Consider the following 25,523-nt stretch of genomic DNA (forward strand, 5'->3'; position numbering starts at 1 on the left):
TTAGGAGGCCTTATGATCATAAGCTCTTGTATTATAAAAAGGCCTACCCTACCTCACTGACACGTGCACGTATCATTCAACATTCAATGCAGAGCATGAAGCGATGTGATGGGGTGAAAAAATAAAAGTTTGGGGGTTTTTTTGTAAATCTTCAGATTTCAAAATGCACAGAAGTAAAAACAAAATCAGGTTTTTAAATAGTTTGGACAGTTTATTTTCTTGTGATATTAAACATGGACGTGTTCACTGGACTCACTGCATCATTTCTGACTTTTATTCCAACAATTTTGTGTGTTTTAAAAAAAAACGTGTAGTTTTATATAACCATATACTATAATTATAGGGGGTATAATTTAATATTACAAGTACAGATGTGAAGTGTTTTCTCGCTTTTGCTTGTTCACACTCAGCTATGCAGTGACTACTAAACAGTACATCCGACAATTAAAATAGCTCTAACTCAATCAACTAATAAAACGACACTCTTGTATGTTCAAATCTTTATGCAATTTGGCACTATTTGTAGTACTTACCTGACTTACCTAGGATACCTAAGGTGATATGAAAGACATTTTACCAAAAACTATAGCCCTTTAAATCCTTTTGAAACTTTCCTCATCTGGCAGACAATTAAACCTAACCTCTAATAGTTGGTTTTCAAAAGTCTATTTAATTCCTCCTGTTCATAAATGCACTATAGGGATGTCCACCACGTTGCATCAGACACAGCCTCAGGTGGCCACATCCATCAAACACCTGATCTCTACCAAAGACATATGAAACATAACCTTGCTATATTTCACATCGATTTAAAGTATCATTTTGAACTCATGTTGTGCCTTTAGACCTTATGCAATACCTTCAGTTTCAACAAAATGTACTCTCTTCTACTCTGACTTGGTGTAATAAATGCAATAAACATGCTGGGTAGTTGAAACTGGCTTAAGCAAATACATCTCTGCAAAATTCTCTGTTTTTCATTTGTAAAAGTTAATGCCTTCTCTCTCTTTTGTTTTGTTCCAGGTTTTGTGGAGGCATGGACTGTAACTGCGTCAGTGATCTGCTGCTCCCCCCGGTGCCCGCCCTCTGGACGCCAGGTCGGTACTCTCATCAAAGTTAGTGACATGAAGGCAGGAGACTATTACATTCTTGCTTTTCTGCATCAAATCTCCTTAAAGTTCTTATTTGTAACATTTAAAATCTTTCAACTTATCTTTAAATCTAGTCCTAAGCCACATGTGTAAATCGGGTGAACCCAGACAGCCAAAACAAGCAAATACTTAAGAAGCAGCTACTTCATTATTAAAATTGCATGTTGAAATTCATCCCCAATATTCATCTATTTAAAAAGATTAACCATACACATTCATGTTTGCCAAACAAGTTCAGACTCTGGTAGTAATTGGTTCAATGTGTAATGTATTTACAAGGCTAGTTAGTGCCAGATTCACTTTGGCCTGAGTCAAAAAGCTACTTAACTTCATCTCTGATGGTCATAGAGTTGGCTTTTAAAATTCAGACCTGAGCAGCATCAGTCAGATCTCTCCCAGTGAGCTGTCATCATCCCACTGACCAATCTGTTGAGGCTAGAGGGCATTAGCTCAGACTAACATTGCTCAAGGCACGTGCTGTGATATTAAACACATCATCCCTCACCTCCATCACTCATCAGTCATTCAGACAGTGAACTCCCCCCCCCCAGACACACACACACACATGCACACACTCCCTGTGAGCAACTGGACAAACAGGCATGAACCTCACCCTGCTTCTTCCTCCTCCCCTTTGCCCAGGGATCGCCTTCCCAGAGTGGGCCTACAAGCCCGAGTCGAGCCCCGGCTCCAGACAGATCCAGCTGTGGCACTTCATCCTAGAGCTCCTGCAGAAGGAAGAGTACCAAGGGGTGATAGCCTGGCAGGGAGACTACGGGGAGTTTGTCATCAAGGACCCAGACGAGGTGGCCCGACTGTGGGGGATAAGGAAATGCAAACCTCACATGAACTATGACAAACTGAGCAGGGCTCTGAGGTATGTGTTCATACGAGATGTGTTGAATGTCAGGCAGCCGCACTGTTTGCATCAGATAAATCAGGCTACAACCCTGCGGTTTCCATAAATTGTTTACTCTTGTTGGATTTAATCCCCACTTAACATCTCTCTTTTCCATGTTGGCAAAAATGGAAAGATAAAGGTGGGATTTTTCCTGGGGAACGTCAATACCCTCAATTTCTCCTTATCTCTGGACATCCTAATGGAAAGTTCACCATTGAGCTGCCAAATAAAAAATTCAATAGGGATTTCAAAATTAAGCCCCAGTGTGAAATTGGACTTTTTCAGAACAGCAAAACTACTCGACACTGAACTTGCTGAAGGTGATTAAAACAATGCCACACTCCATACCTTCAGCAGTTTACACCCCCAGCCAGTCACACACAATCTTCTTATGCAAATACCCACTACCCAACTTGTTCCCCTACCCCACCCCCTCCCTCTGCTTTCCTTCGGCCTCTCGTTAATGGGGACTGTCGTCAGAGTTTAATTGTTATAAATTGGCTGGGGCCACAATTAGCCTTCTTAATTAGCCTTACTTAATTGCTCAATTAAGGGCCATGGCACAATTGCCACGCAAAGCAAAACATGTACACATCATTGCACTGGGCTCAGCCAGTGTGGATACATGCAGATATGTACACGCTGCTGTGTTTGTTGATATAGTGTGCCTGCATAATGAGCTCACCACTATTTAATGCTGAGGTTGTCTCATGAATTCTGTGTTTAGCACGCTCACTGTGGCTGCACTCACACAAAGGAGTCCAAAAAGTCCACAAGGAAACCAGATTTAAACTTGTATTTCACAATAAGACATCTGCAGGTTTTTTAATTTGTCGCATCCCACTTCGCCCCCACCCCCTACGCTCCTCCACCTGAGCACTCAGCTTTTACCTGGGCCAGATGGCTCCATGTTTTTCCTTTGCTGCCGATCAACGTGGCATCCTGGCAGATTGTACATTGTGACACCTCTGTGGGTGGCAAAGGAAACTGGTACGATGACGACCTGACATGCCCAGCGGGAGACACTGGGGGTCGTTACCATGGAGACCTCTCTTGCTGTCCCACCTCTTTGTGAATGTGCTTTGCTATTGGAAACGGTGATGTCTTTTGGTGTCATGTCAAATGGTGTCATTCCGACAAATTTCTAATTTTCTGGAAACAAAAAAGTCTCGAGCTCATCTGATAGTGTAACGTGATGCTCACATTATTTCTTCAATTGATAAATAGTCCTGTGCATAATGAAAGGAACATTTACTTCTTGTGTAGTATTTCTGTGTGAGAGGTTCAAACGAATTTAGATTTTGGGGGGTTTTGAGGCGGGGGGGGGGGGGGGGGGGGGTTGATAATTGCTGAATATAAAATTCACTTTACAAAACCATATTGTATTGAATAGAGGCAGCCAGACATGAATTGATTTGAGAAAGGAGGAGATGAATAAAAACACTGGGAAATCAGCACAGCTCTTGCCTCACAGCACTGAAGTTGTTTATACTTTACTTATAGTGATGAAACACAAAACCTTGATGTGTATTATATTAATCCTTCCCACCTCTTTTCCTTTTCCTCTTCCTTTTTCGTTTATCACTTCACTCCATCCCTCCATCAATATTCTCTCCCGCTCCTTTGCAGGTATTACTACAACAAGCGTATTTTGCACAAAACCAAAGGGAAGCGTTTCACCTACAAGTTTAACTTCAGTAAGGTTGTGCTGGTGAACTACCCCATCCTGGACATGGCCAGCTCGCCCTTCTTCCTTGCCCAGAACCATTTCAACGGGGGCTCCACCACACCAGACTGCAGCCCAGAGGTACACAGGGTAGGATGGAGGGTTTGTGAGAGGGGGTGGATGGGTAAAAGGATATATGCTGTATGCAAGTAGTAGATTTAGTAGCATATAAATAGAAAATTGTGTGAATAATGTGAGAAATCATACCTATGTATGTTCAAATTGTGTCTCTATAGCAGGTAATAAAAAGAACTAACATTTTAAAACAGAGGGAATTTAAAAAAGCCAAACTTTAAACAAAGAAAAAGGATGAAATATAGCAGGACACCGCACTCTGCTTCCTTAAATTTTTATCAACAAAAATTTAATTCAGGTAACTGAAAACCATTCAACTCGAGCTGTTATATTTCTCAGGCACCTGCTGTGCATTCCCCCTTTTTTGCAAAAGAATGGTGGTATTCATCGTAGCTATCTTTTATTCACTCTGTCTAATGGGGGTCATAATAGACTACAGTTTGATTATTATTTGCCCTAAGAGATTGTAAAATTTTTACAGAGATAAAATGTGTCAGAACACAAAAAAAGATGGAGGCGTAAACAAAAATGTCCTAATTTGGTTAAAAAAAAATAATGTTATGACTTTACTTGTGTTTATAAGATATTTAGAGATTTTTCTTTCTTTCTTTTTAATGGAAAAAAAATCAATTTCTGCGTTTCAGATTCTACACTAAATTATAGATGTGGCTGCACAAATTGATGAAGAAGGCTATTTTTTTTTACTTGGGTATAAGTGCTGGTGTGCAGATAATTTTATTTTAGATGACTAATGTCCTAGAAAGTACAAGTAACTTGAAAGTACAGTAAGAGAGAATCATTCATCAATTGTCTGTGCCGTCCTTAAGATGGGGATAAGGAGACGCGAGCTCTGAAGGAGACCGTGGAGGGGGGACGGTTTTAACTTGCCCTTAAAACAAAAGAAGACGTTATCCCCTCTTTCTCTCATCCCTGTCTCCTATGGCGTATCCATCTGTCATCGATTGAAAATGAAAGAAATAGAAAGAAAAGGGGTCGCGTCAGATCAGATCAATGGCGGGTCATTAATGCGGTTTGTTAAGCAACGCAGATCTCGCAGCTTGGGAGTACAGTCTCGCCTTTCAAACTTGGGGCTGCAGGGTGACAGATACTACTGATCCGCAATCACGCTAGGGGGGAAAAGAAATCCCCCCGTGTCCCCTTGATTCCTAAGATTAAACTGTTCCACTTATTTTACCTCTTCTTTGCAAATTTTAGACAGAAAAAAATCTACGCACTCACTGACACGCACACAGCTGCCCTACTTCTAAATGGATGTCATTCTCTCACATCTCACTGCTATTCGTCCTGTGTCCCTTTACACAAGCTGGCCCACAATCCCTCTTTCTTCTTTTCATTTATCCTTTGTGCCCACAATCTTAATCATTGGTCTCCATTTGACTCTGTACTTTTCCTCCCTTTGAGTCTCTGAGCCCGTGCGTCCTCCTGCCTCCCGTTTTTTTTTTACCCCAAGTCCCATGGCTTCCCTTTTTATCCTGTCCTTGCTGCGACTGTGTCACTGTTTGCATCACACTCTGCAGGGTGCTGCTGTCAACATATGACTTTACCCAGCAAAGTGCAGCAGCATCATAAAGGCAGATTTGTAGGAATATGTACGCAAGCTTTTTTTATTATTATTATTTCATGGTACAAACTCATCTCTAACCTCCTTTTCTACTCTTTGCTTGTGTCTCTTTCTGCCGCTCAGGCCATACAGTCCTTGTTTCCTCGTTTGCCAGACACCAGCAGAGGAACTTCCCTTTTCGATCGGGGGACCACAGCACCAGGACCTGAAGGGGACAAACTGAGACTGGACTCATTTCCTTTCCTAAGTTCAGGTGAGCAGAGAGAATGACAAAGTTGGTCAGATACATGCCGGTCTTCCTCTATTGCATGAAGAAAAATACACTTATATATATATATATAAAGTGTATGATTGGCAGTGTACAAACAAAGGGAGGAGGAGAAGGTAGCAATGTAAGTTGAGCAGAGAGAGAAATGAGGATACAGTGAGGCATGAACATTTATTGTTAAAGGAAATAAGAGAGATGGCTGTCCCATAGCAGTCTACAGTGAGACTGTGCTCCAGGTGAGAAAGCCCAGGTTAGCTGGTGAATTATGCATGTCAGCTGTAGTGAGACACAAGTCGAGGGCTGGAGAAATCATCCACTTTTTCAGCGCAACTGTTCACATTTGTCCCCTTCTATCTCAGAAAGTGAGTTCAACCAAACACAGCACGGAAGTGTCATTGTTTGCTTGACTGATGGCACGCATGCACAAATGCATTTCATTTGCAATCTCTGCACACGCATAAGAAGGTATACGAATCTGCAGAGCTCGAGAGGTAGTGTGTAAACAGACTCACTCACACACAGATGCAATTCTCATCCCAGAACCGGCACCCTCTCCCTCCTCCCTATTCTGTTTGTCCTCAGGTCCTATTCCCCCCTTCTTCCCTTCTCACCCTCCTCTCCCTCCCATGTGTCCCCGCTGTCCTAATCCCTTCCCAGGCAGGAAGGCCCTAATTGAGGGTGCAGGCTTCAGTTTGTGGCCTGTGGGCGCCCATTACTGTGTTTTCATAAGCAAGTGAGGCCTGCCTGACTGATTCAATATTCATGTGTCTGCCAGCTACTCCTGGCCCAGCACGCAGAGACTTCACCACTGTCAAATTAGCCCTGCATAGTAAATAACAGAGTGAAAGAGAAAAAGAGAGTGAGAACGGCTGGGAGAGAGGTGGAGGGTGCAGCAGAGAGAGAATCTTTGAGTCGGTTGTCATTTAGAAGGAAGTAGACTAGGTTGAGAGGCAATGCGTTTGTTTGTTCATTAAAATTGCATTCCTGCATCACCTCAAATTTGCCCCCTCGTTCTGTTTTCAAGTGATTGAATTCAAATACGCAACGCAATTTGCTGCACCATAAGTGTTTTTTGCTTAATTTGAAATGATATCATGACATGTCAGAGCATTGCGGGGACAAATGTCGACATTATTTCTCAGTGAGAATTTTCAACAGTGTGACTGGTTTCACCGCAATGATGCGCAATCAAAACAGAAGCAGAGTCACTTCACATATTTCTTTTCTTTTAAATATACAAGGAAATGATAAGCCGTTTGGAAGACGGGAACTCTTCTTAATTGTTTTTCACTGCAGTGGAGAATCTTTGTGTTGACATCTGGTTTGCAGCGGTGTGAAGTGGGTGTACTACACAGTACCGGCATGCATAAATGAACCATCAGGTTTTGTGTTGAAAGCAGCCGTGCCAGAATTAGCCCCTGTGGCTCCTGATTAGAATTGCTAATACCACTGACTATAATTAGTGAACATTCTTGGATGTTGTATGTCAGGAAACCTTTGCCCCTTCTGAGAGCTAACCTCCATCTCTGGATTTTCTCTGTCCTAGGTGCACCGTGCTATTCAAAACCCCCGTCCCTGCTGGGCCCGTACCCTCGCAACCCACCCTTTGACTACCCCTGGGGCTTCAATCCCTACCTCCCAGGGGCCTTCTCTCTCAACAACTGCCCAAAACTGCCCCCTGGCTCCCTCTACCCCTCCCAGTTTTACCCCAACCCCTTGCAGAGCAGCCTTTCACAGCTGCCTCACCCCTTCTCCTCCCTGCTCCCGCCTGGAGAGGCAGGTGGGGGTGAGAGGGGAGCAGCGGGGCAAACTGGCGGGACAAATGGCACAGCGGGTGGTCAGCCGGCCAGACTCTGCCTGCCGCCGTACCAGGGCAGCCTGTCGATGGGTCGGACAGACATTGGCAGCGGGGCGACACTGGGAGAAAGGGTGGAGCCCAATCCTCCGGGTCTCGGCTTGACCTTGGGCCTGGGAGCGGTCAGCTTAGGAGCTGGGACTGGGACAGACCAGCAGAGCCCCACAGAGAGAAGAGGAGGGGTGAAGCAGGACCCAGAGTCAGACTCAGACCTGGAGATAACAGATCTGAGCGACTGCAGCTCGGACAATGAAAATGAGCATGAATTTGGCATTCGGAAGGAATCCAGCCATGCGAACCGATCACAGCTTGTGTTAGATGGGAAGAAAGGAAGCGTGTTGCCTCCCATCTCCTCTCTTCCTCCACCAGTGTCCCCACATCCACTGAAGAGCCTGATGCCCATTACTCCTCCTCCCCCATCCCTGCCTAGGTCACTCTCACCTTCCATGGCTCTGCATGAAAGACACAGGGAGACAGAGACTCTCAAACTGATACACAGCTAAGACATTTTCTGATGTGTCCTCCATCTTGCCAGTCTATGGTCTGATAACTCTCTTTTTCTCTCCTTTTGTTTCTCTGAGATGAATTTTCCACTTTAAATCATCAGATCTTTTCCAGCCCTTTTCCAGGAATGGCAGTTAACTTCTTTTACTTCTAAAACTGCAGTTTTCCTGTTTGCTGTGCAAGTTTTGAGCTTGCCAGCAGTCCATTACACTACTGATTCATTCATCTTAGAATATATGGGGTGTACAGTTTTTAGAGTGTCGGCTGTCTCGTCCTTTTTATTTTGATCTCTCGCACCAAATGGTTTGTAGATTTGCTTTATGCATTGCCAGCACTAGTCTACAATTTGCTGTCTGCAGCTGAGCTACGAAAGAAGGCATCGAGGTGGGAAATTACAACACAGCAATTCCTGCCTTGACAAACATTAACAAACAACATCCCTAAACTAACAGAACAACAAATGATGCTCAGATCGATCCAATTTTACAGATTTGTCCTGTAATTCTACAGATTTAGACTATAAATAATTACTGTGGCTTTTAAGACATGGTCAAATACTGCCACCTAGTGGTCCTTTCACTCAATGTCGTTTTCAAAGAACTGCAAGTGTGTGAGTGAAGCTACTGCCCTGAGTTCATTTTGCACTGTTTTTTAAAATATATATATTGTTTATTGTGGGTTAATTTAAATGTTAACAATCCATCTGTTCAATAGTGCTAACTGTGACGGTCTGTGCGTATTTACTTTGTCTTGGTGCACATTTTCTAACAGGAAAGAAAAAGAGAGCAGGAAGGAGCTGGACCAATCTAGAATTTGTAGGAATATTTCTGTATATATTTTAATATGGTGTACATGACATTTAATTATAATTCACTATGATAAGATTTAGCTGTATTGTTGTGATTTTATTCAGTATTTAAACATGTTGGAAAATTATAAGCTTAGGTGTATCAAAATTGAAATTATTAATGGCAGAAGATCTGCACTCTGAAGACTTTTTTTTAATGTTGAGGACTGAGCTCACGTTGGGATTTGTCTCTGATTTCCTCAACCCCAGTTAATTGTGCCCTTTGGTCATTTTGTTCTTGCCAGATGCCCAGTGTACAAACCCTTTGGGTTCAAAAACATGCCGGCAGACTTATTTTTCTAGTTAGCATTCACCCAATGTTCCTGTACTGTAATTAATCTAATGTGAATAATATTGGTCTTTGCATTTTCTTCTTTAAATCCTCCCCCCAAAATCTGTTTTGATTATTTTTCAATCGATTCTTTTTGTCCATGCCAGCAGCAGAGCAATTTGTTTTGCTTGAGGACACTAAACAGTGGTGGGAGGGAATACTTACAAAAAAAACTGTACCTTTCCTCTCCCCAGATCTTATGACCAACATCCTTTCTACAGCCCTGTTTCTCAGCGTGGAGTGAACAGTGAATCATATTGTACAGTTTCATAGCCTTTATGCCGATGGTTTGTCAAACAGTGGCAGTATACCGATTATTTGTGAAAGCTCTATTGTAAAGTTAATGTAAAACTCTATGTTTGTTGAGTTGCTCCAGGAAAGGCCTCCAGTCACCTCCACAGGAAGAACACTAACAGCTGTAAATACTATTTCCTCGTGTGTGTGTGTGTATGTGTGTACACATCCAGAAATGACAGTGCAGTGGTTTTACCTGTCATCTTTCTTTGTTTTACTGTAAAGAGGAAAAATGGAAAGTGCAAAAAGAAGAAAAAGAGTAATATCTTCAAAAGCAATAAATATTATTCTGGATAGCGGACTGTTGACTGTGTTGTTGAAAAGATTTAAAAAATACGGTGCTTCATACATCACAATTCTGACACAATCTGTGGAATTCAGGTCAGTGAAAAGAAATATTATATTATATTATATTATATTATATTATATTATATTATATTATATTATATTATATTATATTATATTATATTATATTATATTGACACCAATAATGATTTGATTTTTTTATGCATTGGTGAAAAGTCCATGAAAAGTGTCTCTTAAACTGAAAAAGCACAGTAATTGCACACCATGCCAATTTAATCTGAACTTTTCTTTTCCTATAAATAATTAAATCTTGTTTACATTTAGAGATCTCTGCCCAAACTTTCTGTTACTTTCTGTTGTGTTTAACTAATTGTTTACCTGCTTTTCTTTTAGATTGGCTTTTACAAGCTGGCAAAATGCAGACAAATGAGACATTACAATTACACATGCAGAAGTTGTTATCACCATTTTGATGTATATTTTAATGTTTTAAGATGATTGTTAGGATGTTTTATATATGCCACTTAATGATAGGAAACATATTCCATTCAGGGAATGTAAAATTTTAAAACTGTTTGTTTGCCATCTACAAAAAAAGGGGGAATTTATAAAGCATTGCGTAATAGCACAAATCATACTGAGGCACTTTCAATGAACCTCTTAGTATTACAGAGAGGAATTTATTACTCGCACTTAAGCTCAGTCAGCATGTGAAAAATATTTTAAAGAAAAAACACCTCACTATCAAACAAGAAACGTCACTGTGCTTGTGATGATCACTGGTACTCACTAGACAAAACATTTGCAATTGTCATTATCAACTGTAACTAAATTTGTTTGACAAATACACAAGGAGTGGGGCTGCAGACATAGAGGGTGAGTCTTTTAGAAAGGTGTGCAACAGAAAATAGTAACATCATCATTAAAGTTCAGATCATTTAATGTATATGTGGCATCCACGTCATGTGTACATCATTTGTCACCAAGCGCTTAGGCCTCACTACTTTTCTACGTTAATCCAGGGAGAGATTAAATTAATTTTCAAAGAAGTTTGTCAACCTGGAAAAAGATTTAAAGGTCAAAGAGAATTTATAAGCTGACACAGTACAGGTAGAGACATGTATTAATGATTTAGAGGTCAATTTGGAGACATTGTTTGCATCTACAATGTGTTCTTTCAGACTAGTGACACAAAAAATTCCCAAATACACATTTAAGGGTTTATTTTGCTACATTTTTTTTATTTATGTAACACAGTGCATATTAATCAGACATTATATTTGTATATGTAAACACTTTACTCATGTTACAAGAAACAGTTGCCTTAATGTAAGAAAAAAAAACAAATCTTCTAAATCTTTATTGTTAGATGTATTTGGAACGTTTGCCCTTTTTATCTCAGGGTCAAAAAATCTCAATGTAGAGCAAAAATAAATACTTAAATATTCATTCAGTCAGTCAATACACACACACACACACACACACACACACACACACACACACACACACACACACACACACACACATATATCGTTAGGTGTAGATTTGTTGCCTGGTCGTTATCATATTTCTCCACAGTGCGGCGCCAGAAGGCTGGAAAATAAGTGAAGCATCGAGAAAACCAGGGAGAAAAGTTTTTTGAGAGTTCAAGCCTGTAAAATATAAATAATTCATATTAATACTTAATTTCCCGCAGACATAGTTCCTTCAGACATTTCTGATTTCTTAGCTTCGCAGTAGTGAAGATAATTTTTTTCTAAGCAGATACAGAGATTGACACCATCCTACATATCAATAATTTATGCTTTACACTGTCGGTCTTTGTTCAGAACATAATACACATTTTTAGAAAGAAAAAACTGTTTTGTTTTTGCTGCAACATTAATTATAAAAGAAAACTGAAGACGAATGGGTTTAACAGGTTTCATGTAAGTAGCGGACTGGCTAAGTAAACAATAGACAGAGGAAGGGTTTCATTTTGTATTGTGTTAATAACACTTTTTGGGTATCTCGTCTAGATATTTCTAAATGGTAGTAAGCGAATTCGTGTTTACACAAATATAAAGGGTCCATAAACACCGTGCTAATAAAATTCTCTTGTGTTGCAGAGAGTAGGTTCTTAATGGGGACAGGTTACTGTGTAACACAGTGCGGAAACAAGCCGTTTGTAGGGGTTACTGTTACGTTTTTATATAACATTCAAACCTTAAAACACACGTAAATTGACAAAAAGTTATAATATTGCCACTTTTATTTATTGCGTACTCGATAATTTCGAAGCGGTACACTGTAACTTCCCCCCCTCGCGGTTAATCACTCAGTTTTTTTTATGTGTACTTCCGCGTACAATGTTATTTTTTTTCTTCCCACTGACACACGGCAACTTCGAACAGGAAACCTCTTAGACGTCTCGCCTGTCGGTTTCTCTGTATTTACGGGTAAGTACACCATTCATAATGTTCACATGCTTGTGAACATTATCACGCTTTTGGACTTTTACGGGTTTCAGTGCTATAGTTTGAGTGGTTTTTGGCTATTTGTTGGCGCTGGCTTCCCCCCCATACAGCCAGAGCGGCAGACGATAGCGTCCGCATACAGGAACGCTGTACTCGGCTCACTGCACGACATCTCGTCCTGTGCGATCAAAGCCCATCTGCAGACGATTTTATTCAACATTTTGGCCATTTTCATTAGCACTGGGATAGCCACAGGTTTATTTTGTGAACTTGTTTAACAAAGGCATGGGAGTAACAGGGGAAAGAAAAAAGAAAAGGAAAAAAAAACTTAAGGTAGCAAACTTGTCTTTGTGTATTTTTTGGCAAAGCCATCGAAATTTTATACGACTGTCCTCAGTTTCGGTTTAGCCCAAACTACAAATCACTTTAATATTCTCAAATGGAGTTATGCTTTGTATTGAGCTAGTCAGTGGGAAGTTTATAGCTTGTGACCTTGAGAATTTTTATGTATTTTTTTCTTATCTTCTTTGAAATAGTATCTTTATGAAATGTATCATATGGGTAATCTGGTTGTTACAGCTATACAGTGTGAACCTGTGTGTATTTTACCTCATAAATGTTTTTATTATATCCAGCCTGTGATGCAAGTATACACACACATACAAAAAATACTCTCAGCACATTATAGAGGCTTAGGAAACCACTACCAGATCAATTCCTCTGTTTTCCTCTCATTTATTTGTCGACACTTTTTTCCCACAACATGAAAAGTAGCATCTGTCTTATCCCTCCCAGTTTTTCCCCCCTCCCCCTTTGCTTCCTGTTTCTATATAACTCACTTATCAGATCGGCCTATAGACTGGGGGTCTCAATGCAGACAAAGTTCAATAATTAGTGTCTGTATGTAATTGATTGCCAGTGGTGATGTTTTTTCTCTCACCAAGTGCATTGCCTGTGCAAAACAGGCAACAGTTTCCTGTGCTCACAGGAAACTATAATTACTGTACATCTAGTGGTGCATCTAGTACAGCTTCAGTATCTCATGCTACCCTAGACAGAGGATGCTAGGGTAGTGTGGGCTGTGTATGCCAGTAAGCTGTAAGTTAGTAATTAGTCCTCAAAGAAAAACGGTTGCTTTTAAACAAGTTGTCAGGGCAGTTTATCCAGGCTTTTTTTTTAAAGTCACCAATCATGAGCTCAGTCAAAGCCACCTTAGAATCACCCTAAATTTTGATGATGCTTATTGCCCATTATTTGACTCTGCCTGTGTGGTAAGGGCATTGGAGCTGGCGGTTTTAGAGACTGTGACTTGTTCCCAGTCAGCCGCTGCACCCCAGAGGCCCCATGTGAAGCAGGCTCTGCCACTTCCTGTTACGCTCTGTTAGACTAGAGGTGCACTGCACTTGTCATCTTTCTCTCGCTACATTTTACAAGTGCAGGCTTGTCTGGAGCCCAAAGGCTACCTTCTCTTCCTTTTAAAGGAGTGTTGGCTATTTAATCTGAGTTGCTGCACTGCTCTCTCCCTCTCTTTCTTCCACTCTCTATTGTTTTAGACCTACATAAACTCAGCCATATCCCCTCTTTCTTAGTGAGGAGGAAGATAAACTCAGGATATCGCTACAGTGAGCCATTTTCAGTTGTTGTTTAGCCTATGTGAACGATACCAAACAACTGGAATGACGGGTAATGCACTTTCAGTGGAACAGCCAGCAGCTGTCCTAAGGGCCTGGTGGTGTATTGCTAGCACAATGATAATTTACTGTACTTGGGCTCTGACTTCAAAGGGAGCACAGGTATTCTTCTCTGGCTGAAGATAGTCTGACAAACAGTCAGCAGATAATGAGAGATGGAGTGGACTCCCTGCTATTCTCTCTGTGAGTCAGAAATCTCCTGATTCCTCCTGAATGAGCTCACTAGGTGAGGTGGGGTGAAGTTCCAAACAACTGTGTGAGATGGTGAACAGGAAGGTGCTCATGCTCTTCGGCGTGTGTGACGTGAGTTTTTGTGAAACCGCAACATATGACCTCTGATCAAGGCACAACACTATTGTGTCATTGTAACTACTTCTGCATTGGTTTGCATGGATCTCTCATACAGCAATAGCAGCACAGATTTGTTGGCTGCATAGATATAATGTTGTAGCTTCTTTGCATAGTTTTTTTTGTTGTTGTTGTTTTTGCACGGTTGTGAAATTGTACCTGTACCTTTTTGTTGCATTTGCATAAAGAGAAAAAGGAGGCACTTTGCAACATCATATTTTTATTCTTGGACTTTGCTTGTGTAGCTTTGCGTGATTCACAGTTCAGACTAAAGTCGTGTCGTCTTGTACTGGGCTTCAGTGCAGTCTCTCTCTCTACATCCACCCCTGAGCAACACATTTCAGGACCTATCTATTTCTGACTGTCTTCTGATTGGCAGTCTCTTGCAAACAAAGGATTTGAACAGTAGGTGGGTTGGGCTGCAGTGCTTACAGGTTGACCATATTATTAGGGGTTATCAGTGCTCGCTGAAAGGAAATGTTTAGACCAGTCTCACGTTGTGAGCTTTTGCCTCCGCTGAATCATTTGCATATATGCTCATGATTAATATGAGCATCCATCATTGTAATAGCGCATATGTGTCAGAAAATAAGAAAGAGCGTAATAGAGAGCGAGCAGTATGTTTCTATGAGTATTTATGGTGCCTATGTGGCCTACATGTGGGAGTTCCCCTTTAATTGAGTAATACATTATTCATGTGTCATTATGGCTTTCCAGCATAGACCAGAATGTATCTGTTCTGGGCTTCTTCTGTGTTTTTACTTGGCTTGTCTGTTTTTGTTTTTGTTTTTCTCACCTGTTAAGTTCCGTCTTCCCTCTGCTGTCATTTATGTTCTGCTCAAACTGCATGTGCTCGAAGTGGATTTGCAACTTATGAGTCATATGTGTGCAGCAGTGATGTCCCGCTGCAAATGAAGCAGCCCTTTTGATTTCAAAATGAATGCAGCACGAATCCTTATGAGCTTTCTGACTGATGATAGGAGTTTTTTGTGCAATTTCAGCCTTGTCTCCAGGAGCTTAAGCGTCTCGTATGAAAAAGAAAGAAAATGGAAAGACTTGCATCTATCTGTCCAAATGTGAGTCAGACGGGCTGGCTGGAAGGCCGATGTGACAGGGGGTGAGGGAGTGAAGAAGCAGAGAATGAGCTCTTTCATTTGAGGGTCAGAGTGGAAAAAGCGAGACCAGACTCCACTCTTATGTTTACTCTCGAGGAGTGAAAGATGGTGGGGGCTTGGTGGGGTGAAAGGTCCTCCAGTCAAGTGTGTGGAGACAGTGTGTTGACTGTGTGTTAGCACACAGCTCTTTACAAACAATCGCTCATCCTGTGTTATACAATAAGTCATCATTTCCATTGTCATTTTAAATAATGGCAACTTCTATATTTATATTTTGATTACACTGTTCCACTGCTAGTCTACTCTACATAATGTATTACTTTTAACTGTGATGTTTGGTGCACATTTAGCCTTACAGCTTCATACATGTTCAAGGGAAAAATTAAAAAGAGAAACCCCAGAAAAAGCAAGAGGAGAGGATGAGGGATTCGTCTTTTATGCTGGCTAGGTAGTTGGATAGTTTTCACACACAGAAATGTGGCTCTGAACTTGAAGCATTCCTTGTGAAGTACCGGTACACTGGAAGATTATTATTGTGACATACCGAAAATAATTCAGATACCTCTCCTAATACATGGAGCTTATTCTTAGAGCTTTATCTATCGACCTTAAAAATAGGCCCCTGATAAAAGTAGTAGCATTGCAACTAAGTGTTCCTATTATTAGGAGTGTTATAGTATAGCATTGTTTGTTAATTGGAAATATTTAAAAAATGAAATATTAATTTGTTGTTTTGTTAATGACAGAGCCCAACTGATACAGGAGACTGACACCGATATTTAGAGATTTAAAGAATGAGATATTATTTTATATCAGCCGATGTTTTTTTTTCTTCTTTCATACACATGAAAGATAAACATTTATTTATTCCTTTACACTCTTTCCAACTCTGCCGGGATCAGGTTGTTGTTGTGTTTGTGGTGTTCCAAACACTTGTGTTTCCATCAGCGAAGTTGCCCTTTTGAGGACAAACTATGCAACATCAACTCTTATAATATTACTGAAGGGTGTTTCTTCCATCTCTTATTTACTTTTTAAATTTGAATTTATGAGGGTTTTAACATCCACATACCTGTGTTGATTTCATTGACCAATAGTTGTCGTCATTTTTTTTCCTGACAATGCAAGACAAGACAATAGCTAAATAAAAACTAATGCACAAAGGCAAAAATTATGATGAAATGTGTCAACACTTTCCTCAACTAATAAAAATGCAACTAAACTAATTTGGCTGTATAGAAAGGCGGGACAAGTTTGAAAGTGATCCAATCAGAAGTAATATCTTTGTGCAGTAAAGCTAGATGCACACATCTGATATGCCGCCGACAAACAAGGTGGAGGTGGGGGCAGAGGTGGTGGTTTCTCAAGAAAACACAGCAAAATGTCAACGCTTGGGAGGAAGAGCAGAAATTTCACAGCTGATGTGAAGGGAAAGATGCTGCTTTGTAAACTGAGTGGAGCCACTGTCACCAGAAAAAGACAACAAACATTTACAATTTAAATTTAGAAAATAATTTAGATGCCCAAATTATGAGTTTTAGTCAAAAGGTTATGACTAAAACTAAATTTAAAAAAAAAAAACTGTCAAAATTAACACTGCTAGATTAGCAAAAGTTAAAATCATTGGAGTGCATCTGCCGACTGATACATTGGTGGCTCTATACATGCAGCTCTAGTTAATAACACAGAGCTGTGGGGCTGGTTTAGTTATATCTTAACTAAACCAGCCCCAATGACTAGCTAACCATTGTATCTGGTTGTATTTTCACAATTCACATTTTTGCTTTTTGTAGCTTTTAAAATTTCCTTCATTTATTGTGATATCATCATCATTCATTCCTTTGGTTGTGTTTACAATGTGGTAAAAAATCTTTAGAGACAGGTCAATTTTCAGTAATGAATAATTCAATAATCAGTTTAATGTATGGTCTATAAAAATTTAAAAAGAAGTGCATTATTTCACTATGGTTGGCCGCTTTGGGGGTGCTCTCTATACTGTGCTCCAGTTTTTCCATCCAGTGTTTCCATTTTTAACTGCAGTCCTAGCAGTGAAAAATGGAAACCTTTCTCCAAAGTTGGAGTTGATGTATTTCAAAGGTTATTTTGCCAGCAGTCTTTTAATGTAAGAGCTCTGTATAGTAAGAGAATCGGATCAAAATATGACCCAAGTTACACTTTTTTAGAGGTAGCATACAGCGTGAGATAATCCACTAAATATCCAGTCACAGTTCTGCAGATTCTTCCATTTGGTTTAGACAAGGGCATTGGTCGTGCGGATCATAGCACACCAGACAACCATTTTCTCATTGCGGTTTACCAGAAAATTTACCTATGCCAGTCTCACATTGGTTCAGTTGGACATCACACAAGCTTCTTACTAGGAAACTAACATGTAATGTTAGTTGGGTAATGTTTAGAAAGGTTCAAGGCTACAGTGCATATGTGAAAGAAGGAAATTATTTCTGTTGGCAAAATTGGAGCCAGTGAATATTGGCATCTGTGTCTTTAAAAAAGGCACAAGAACCATAATCTCTAGCTGAATGACTTGTAACTAATTTGGAGACCGGATTTTGACAAGAAAGAAGCCTGTGGGGATATTTGCAGTCCTGCTGCACTCTTTTCATTTTTTTCTTTTTTCTTTTTTTTTTTTTAAACTGCAGGCACACTTTGAGAAATATTATTTCTCAACATGTGTATTTCATTACTTGGAATGCTACTGGCTATAGCCTCCCAAATGTATTGTCAGTCAGTGTTTGCTTTAAGTTTTTATATTGATAACTGTCAATAATATTGACATATCAATTCACACTTGAATAACTGTGTTCTTAGAAAAATCTTCATTGCCAACCATGAGAATGATGTTTGAAGCATCCTGAACCAAGGTGCGCCTGTGTGCAAGTACACAAGCATTTTTTGGCAATGTTAACCTCAGAAGCTTTGAATCTGGGCAGGCTAAATTCCTTCCAGAAATATTCATCCTGTTCCCTGGCATTTCTGGCTTTGTTTGGTATAGTCTTAAAATCAGCAGCAAACGAACCTACAGTGGACACACTAATGCACGCAACAGACTTGTGAATTAGTCGGGAGTTGTTTTGGTCCGAAAATGCTAATCAGAGATGTCTGTGTTTGGTTTTTAGCAATTACTGCTACACACACACACACACACACACACACACACACACACGGAAGCAGTTAGGACAAGCTAGAGGTTCACTGTGAACTGCCAATCCATGCCAGTCGATTTGCCTCAGCCTATCAACTGTTTCCATGAAGCCAGTGACCTCTATATGGGGATAAGGCGAGAGAGAGGGGATGGGGCGTTTTTGGCTTGGAGTTGAGGGTTATGAGAGTAGGAAAGTGAAGTATGCTTTAGCTCTGAGGAGCGACAAGAAAATGAATCAAACGTCTGTTAAGCCTTCATGAATATGTGTGCATGAGGACATGGAGGGGAGGTTATAGCTCTCGTTATATGGGATGCCTTGTTAACCTCTTTAAACTAACAAACACTGAGGAGTATTGCGCTGAGAGTTGGTTGGGGGGTTCTGTCCAGCATCATTAAAAACCTCTGAATCTGCTCAACTAAAACCATATGAAAAGAAGGTCATTGATTCTTTGCAGAGGTTTTGTCCAGATAAAGGTCACTGGACTGTTGCAACAGTCCAGTGGCCAATGTAGGATCTTGTGAAGCAATGAAGAAAAAAATCTGCCTGTGCTTTGCCCGCTCTGTTGGCCATAATCTTATTTTAGCCACTACGTAATGGTTGTTGAATTACATAATTGACCCTTGTCTACTAGCTATGAATGCACTGGCTGTTTTAGAAGTGAGTGTAAAAGGGGCCACTTTGTTTAACGCCAGAGGTAGAGGAGAAGAAAGTAATATATACTTAGAGAGATGAAAGTCACAGAGGGGAAAAAAATGAATGGTAGACGAAAGCTGTGGTAATGCAGAGGAGGAGAAAAGGCAGTCTTACCTCTTCAGTGCTGATGAGCCACTCCCTTATTGCACATGCACTGATGCACCGACTTCCCCTGTGCATGCACGCTGCTGTGCAACATAATTATGTCACAGGTAGCCTTTTTTTGTTTTTTGCTCATTCCCTGCCTAGTGACAAGGTTTCAAGGATAACTTTGCCCTCATGTAATGCTCAGACTTCTGTTCTGTTGCCCTTTTATCTCACACAACATTCATAATGTGACATTCAGTCACATCAGGACTACTTATCCTGAAATGTCTTATTGCTGAGAATATGACTTTTAATCAGATATGTTTGTTTCCTATGTCTTTGAGCTGATCTCTGCAGGAGTAATGCCCATGAGTCATACAAATTAAATAACATTCTCTTTGTACTGCACTGAGGCATTTTACACCTCACACGTGTTCTGCTCAAACCCTGCTCCTTCCTTCCAGCCCAACCCATAGCCTTTCAGTGCATGTGCATTTAGGCCTGCACTTTTTCATACTTGTGGATGTTCGATTTATATGCCATCATGTCCATAGGTTTGAACCTGATGTGGTTGGAATGCAAACTTTATGTTTTAATTCAAGGCTTGAGTTGGTTAGATGCTGGGAAAGGATTAGTGATCCTCCATTTCAGTTGTCATCTGTGGTCTTTCATGCTGTTTGGTGTTCCTGAGCTGGCCAGTGCATTCCTTCTATTTAAGAATGTACCAGATTGTTGATATGGCCACTCCTCAAGTTTTTGTTATCTCTCTGATAGGTTTATTTTGTTTATTCAGCCTAATGACAGCCTCCCTCGCTTTCATCAACATCGCTTTGAGAGTTTCGGTAAAAAGATGCCAAATACAAGTTGAATCTTGTCTTTGTTTTGTCAACTGGCCATGGCTTGTCAGTTAGATGTCCAATTACTTTTGAGCCTATAAAAATAGGGCTTATATATAAAAATGTGTATAATGCGATACTTTTGTTAAACACCAAAAATTCAAGCTGAAGGTCTGCACTTCAATCAAATCTTAACTGTTTGATTTTTAAATCAACTGTGATGGTGCACAGACACAAAATTACAAAAGAATGTGTCCAAATTCCTATGGATCTTACTGTGACCTTTTTGTGACCACAGGATGCTTATTAAGTATAAAGATGTATAAACACAACATCGGGGCTTTATGTGTTGCCACATCAATTTTGTGCTGGCTAAACATTCAAAGATAATGTGATGATGAGCTGAAAGACTTTAAAACTGTTGAGTTATTTTCTTTATAGAGCCGGCTGTCGGCTAAGTTGTTAATCTAAACATCTGTGTGGACTTGACATCCCAACACACAGCACATGCTCTACAGTCAAGAGTTCCCTTTGGTTTTGTTTATCCTGAGGTGCTAGCTTACTGTCAGCTCTGCCAGCTGCAGCTAAAACCATTTGGTCAAGGTTGGAAGAATCTAGTGTGCGTGCTTGTTTATACTTGCTGAAGAGCAGATGTATACTCTGTAGGCCTTCAGGTGCAGGGCCATGCTCTTAACAGTGTTTCTCAGTACTTACATGCTTGCTACTCTTTCCAGGGTGTTTCACATTTATGTTTCCATTGCCTGTTTTCTCTGTTTTTCCATCGTGGCAGCCTTGTTCTTAATTTCCTGTTGAAGTGTGTCCCTTCTTTCTTTCTTTTTTTAAATTTCTGCTCCACACTCTCTCTCCTCCTCCTCCTCCACCTTCACCTCCTTCCTTACCAGACCACTGGTTTTACTTCTTCTGTCTTCCATAAGGTCAGTATAAACTATATACTGGTGCTTATAGCCACAGTTTGTTTTTTGTTTTGTTTGGTTTCTTGCTTTCTTAGTTATTCAAGAGCTTTAGATTCCAAGATCACTAAAACAGGATATATGTAATACATATAATCATTTTTTGGGAGTTTTTTTTTTTAACATGTGTGTAGTTAACAAAAGAAAAATCCTGATCCACTGAAGCCATGCCTGCTCTTTAAACAGTTAAATGGTTGTGCTGCATAAGTGGGTACATTTGAAGAATGTGCAACTTATTAAATAATTTTTCATATCCGGCCAATTTTACATTTTGATAAGCGAGCCGCTACCTTTGTTATGTGGCCACATTTGGCCTTAAGTGTTAACCACAAGAGATGACTAGACCTAATACAGGAAAGTCAGGTTACCAGTTTTAGATGTCAGGCTTTTGTTGGTAGCAGCGTTGTGATATAACAACTACTGGAAAGTCCAAACTTGACTTTTTGCACAGTAGATTTAACAAAATGCAGCCACACTGCTGTCTTATTTGATGTGGCGTCAGTTTGGAGCCAAGTCTAAGCAAATCTTCAGAAAATGTAATCAAGCTAGTTTTCATAATAAGGTTTGAGTAAGTCCACAGTTGTGAAAACTTGGGAGTGTTCTTCAGAAGCAGCTTGTTTCTCCTGCTGCTCAATGAGTTAGTCATGAAAAGCTATTGTAGCAGTGCCTGCTGTTGTCTCGCCAATGGGAATTTAATTGGATGAGAGCATATTGACCAAACAATCAACCAGATTTTGAGATCAGTCTGATATGTCTAAGTGTCTTATTTAGCTTTTATTTTAAATATATATAATGTTGGAAAAAAATATTTTGAATATGTTTTAGCTGCAAGTCAGAGCACAATGTGTAGCCAGGCCCTGTAATTTAAGGCCATTTGCCCCTATTCACACCATTATCATTTGAGTTCTGTTCCTCATTTGTTCAACACTGGGTTTCATTTATGCACTGCATTAACTTCCTTATCTGGTTCCCATGTGAACTAAGAGATGAGCGGGACCGGAGGTTTGTTTGATTCAGTTTTGACAACCATGTTTCATGCGGAAACACTTGTGGGCACCAACTTTTTTTTTTTCTTTTCAAAATGTCTCACTCATTCTCATCTCTTTTCTGTCTCGCTTCCTCTCTCTCTTCGCATCTGATAGGTCATACAGGAAATGGTTCTGATAGCTTCCTGAGGAAATTACACCCACTTCCTGTCTGTGTGCCTCCCCATTTGCCACCTTGTCCATTTTTTTTCCAAGTCTTTTCTCAGGCTCCTCAAGGATAAGCCACTGGGGGAGTGGAGGAGCAGCAATACTGCTAGAAATCCCCCAGTTAGTGCTAATGAGGTTGAGGCCTGATGAGCAAGCCAGATAAACCATACAGCAGTACAAACACAGCAGGCAATGGCCATTAGCTGTTGGGTTATTTTTGGATGCTACCCTCATAGCATATAGAGAACAGGACACAACCTATTGTGACCAAGTATAAGAAGGGAGCAGTGACATATGTGTATACAATGGATTCTGTAGCCAGGTGCACCAAGTAATTGTAAACAAGTCTACATCTATCTAAATTTAGTGTTTTCAGTACAGGATGTATGTGTCTACATCAACTGGTTCCTCACAAATTTCTCATATTTTCACTTAGAATAATTTCTTACTCTATCAGATATTTACTTATTCCAACTTGAGAGCCACTTGCTCACACTTCCTTTTTTTTCTCTCTCACAATCTCTTGGGTGGTTCAGTTTGACTTTTAAAGCACTTTCAAAATATCAGCAAACCCTTGACCTGGTGTGAAAACCTTTTCTAATCTCTCTGATTAAGAACTTCAAATTTGACATCACCAATGGGGCTGACTAGCAGTGTGGTTTGTTGCAGAAATATGAAATCTTTTACTGCAATAGTTCAACTTTTTTTTTTAAACTAAAACATGAAAAGAAAAGAAGGGATCCTAAAGTTCCCCTCCAGACAAAAGTGTATTTTGTTTATTGTTACATTACATTTGACCTCCATTGTGTTCAAGGAAGCATGCTAAAGTTTTACTCCATTAAGCGGTTTTCATTTTCAATTTCTAAGGAGAGAAAACTACTGTGATCAAATCAAATGTGTAAGGATGATTTTGTGATAGCATAACTAGTTTGTAAACTCCTTGTTGTTGTGTTGTGAACTTCAAAAGTGTCAGTGCACAGTTACTAAGAGTGGACCAAAAATCATAGATTTGGGATTTTCGTGTAAGCAAGAAGCAGAGGTAGTTTAGAATTCGGGAATTGAATTGATTTCTGTGTACGTGTGCAAAAATGAAATACATGTCAGACACAAGTTATTATGTAAAGCATGGATTTTAAACATCTCTTCTGAACACATATGTTAATAAAATGTGTCCATAGCAAATGATCAAAATTCATCCAGTGTTGCACTGTTTATCTTTCTGTGCACACTTGGCTGAACGTATACTTCCACAGGTTTATAGCGTTCCTCTTGTTGCTGGCACTAGTTTTTCAAACTGCGGCATGGTTCGGGGTGACCTCTTAAGCTCTGTAAATAAATGTCTGCATAATATTATGTTAACATAATGTTGCAGTGGAGATTGCTCCTGTGGTTCAGTAACCTGAATGTGTTTTTTCTTTGGATAATGAACCTTTTAGTTCTTGGTTTTAAAAATGTTGCCATGCCATTTCTCCTCTGCGGTGCATCATTTAAACTTATTTATAACACAGGGGTCTGACAGCCACTGCAATGTGATTGCAGGAGTTTGATTGACAGGTGCAATGCAGATTTTGGGGTGATGTCACAGTTTGACGACTCCACTCTTCTTGGTCATAGGAGTTGTGCTAAAAAGCTCATTGTTTTAATGTCTTGCAAGTGAATGTGGGGTTTACATGAGAGCTGATGCAAGTGTTATCATGCTGCAGCAAAACCTTGGTGACCTGGTGGAAATATAAAATGTTAAACTGTGCAGGCTGGTTGCTGCTTTTTTTTTTTTTTTTTCCCTCCCATCTTTTTTTCCAATTTTAAGTGTTAGACGTCTGCATGGTCTGAGATGAAGAGGAATGCTTTGTAAAGACCAGCTGTCAGAGAGCACACACACAAACACACAAGTTTACCAGCAGCTCTCTACAATAACATAGGAATGGCCCCCTCCCATATACGTGCTAGGTCCTAATGCACACACACACACACACACAAAGGCACGTACGCTTGATGGCTATCATTAGATTGATGCCACCTGACACTTAGTTAGTACTGGAATGTGATGGAAGGGAGGGGTGGTGGGCAGCTGCCGACTCAGGAGCACCGGACCTGATCTCCGCGCTTCTGGGACGCTCTGTTCAAAAACTCACACCCTTCCTTTTTTTCCCCTTAGCAACGCCTGTATCAGACTGGAAAGACACTTGCAGCCTAGAGCTTATGCCAGTTATCCTGTAATGTATGTGATGGGCAGAGGGTCTGGTTATTGCTCAAGACCAAGACTGTATCCATCTGTTGTCTGAATTGTGCCATATGCTGGAATGCACCACTTGGCTCATTCTGGTCAGAGGAGTCCCTTCATAGTCCTAACCCTGCAATTAGCTTCCCTCTGCCTACCCCAGTTTGTCTTTCAATGTGTGAACTTGTACTGCAGCTCCTCTGAAATCAACCAAGACATAACAATAACAAAGGCTCAGATTTCGCTGTCCTGTAATAAGGAGAGTGAAATGCTGAGAACCAGTATTAAAAGCATTTTATGAATGTTTATATTCTTTAAACATTTAGTCAGTAATAATTGGGGAAACTACTATAAATAACTGCTATAACTACTATACCAGTATAGTAAGTTTGTGCACTTTAAGACAGTTGTTGGCTCATTTTTTCAGCTAAAACTCCAGTGCGGTTTGATGGTCAGAGAGTAAGTAAAGAATAAATATAAAATCTAATTCAAACAGTTACTTGGTATATGTGAACTTTAGAACCTCTTACTGTACACTGAGCTCCATGGATCTTACAAGATTGCTGATGCAATTTTCTGGTGAATTGACTGGTTAGTAGACATTTATTTTGTACCTGTAAGTCTGCATAAGTTACCATAGCAATGTACCCCGTTTTAAAAGTTGACCACTTTCACAGCACTGAAAACACAGTATTAGTAATGGAGTTAGCTGGTTAAGCCCAAATTCTACTTCATATTATGACCCTCTGGACATATACATAATACAGTAGCAACATGTCCATAATAGCCTTTATAATAGGTATTACTACTGATTAAATAAATTAAGCTAATTATTTCTGGTTATTTTTGGTTAAACTCAATAGGAATGGCCAAAATTGTTCAGGAGTTCTGGGCACTTTTTGCCAAACAGA

General features: G+C 40.1%; 2 protein-coding genes across 6 annotated transcripts in view; both read left to right on the forward strand.

The window, feature by feature from the left end:
- The window catches only part of erfl1 (Ets2 repressor factor like 1), a 39,019-nt gene extending 29,301 nt beyond the window's left edge, over positions 1-9,718 (forward strand). Inside the window, exons 3-7 of the mRNA XM_080896224.1 lie at positions 1,024-1,097; positions 1,794-2,028; positions 3,682-3,859; positions 5,559-5,688; positions 7,250-9,718. Coding sequence (XP_080752350.1) covers positions 1,037-1,097; positions 1,794-2,028; positions 3,682-3,859; positions 5,559-5,688; positions 7,250-8,061 — 1,416 coding nt within the window. The 5' untranslated portion in view covers positions 1,024-1,036 and the 3' untranslated portion in view covers positions 8,062-9,718. The remainder of the gene's footprint in view (positions 1-1,023; positions 1,098-1,793; positions 2,029-3,681; positions 3,860-5,558; positions 5,689-7,249) is intronic.
- A 2,277-nt stretch (positions 9,719-11,995) lies between these two features.
- arhgef1 (Rho guanine nucleotide exchange factor (GEF) 1) overlaps positions 11,996-25,523 on the forward strand; it is a 42,858-nt gene continuing 29,330 nt past the window's right edge. For all 5 annotated transcript variants that reach the window (XM_080896930.1, XM_080896932.1, XM_080896933.1 and 2 more), the window contains exon 1: positions 11,996-12,278. The gene's annotated coding sequence lies outside the window, so the exon portion shown is untranslated. The remainder of the gene's footprint in view (positions 12,279-25,523) is intronic.

Source organism: Rhamphochromis sp. 'chilingali', assembly GCF_963969265.1.
Source record: "Rhamphochromis sp. 'chilingali' genome assembly, chromosome: 11".
Classification (NCBI taxonomy): Eukaryota; Metazoa; Chordata; class Actinopteri; order Cichliformes; family Cichlidae; genus Rhamphochromis; species Rhamphochromis sp. 'chilingali'.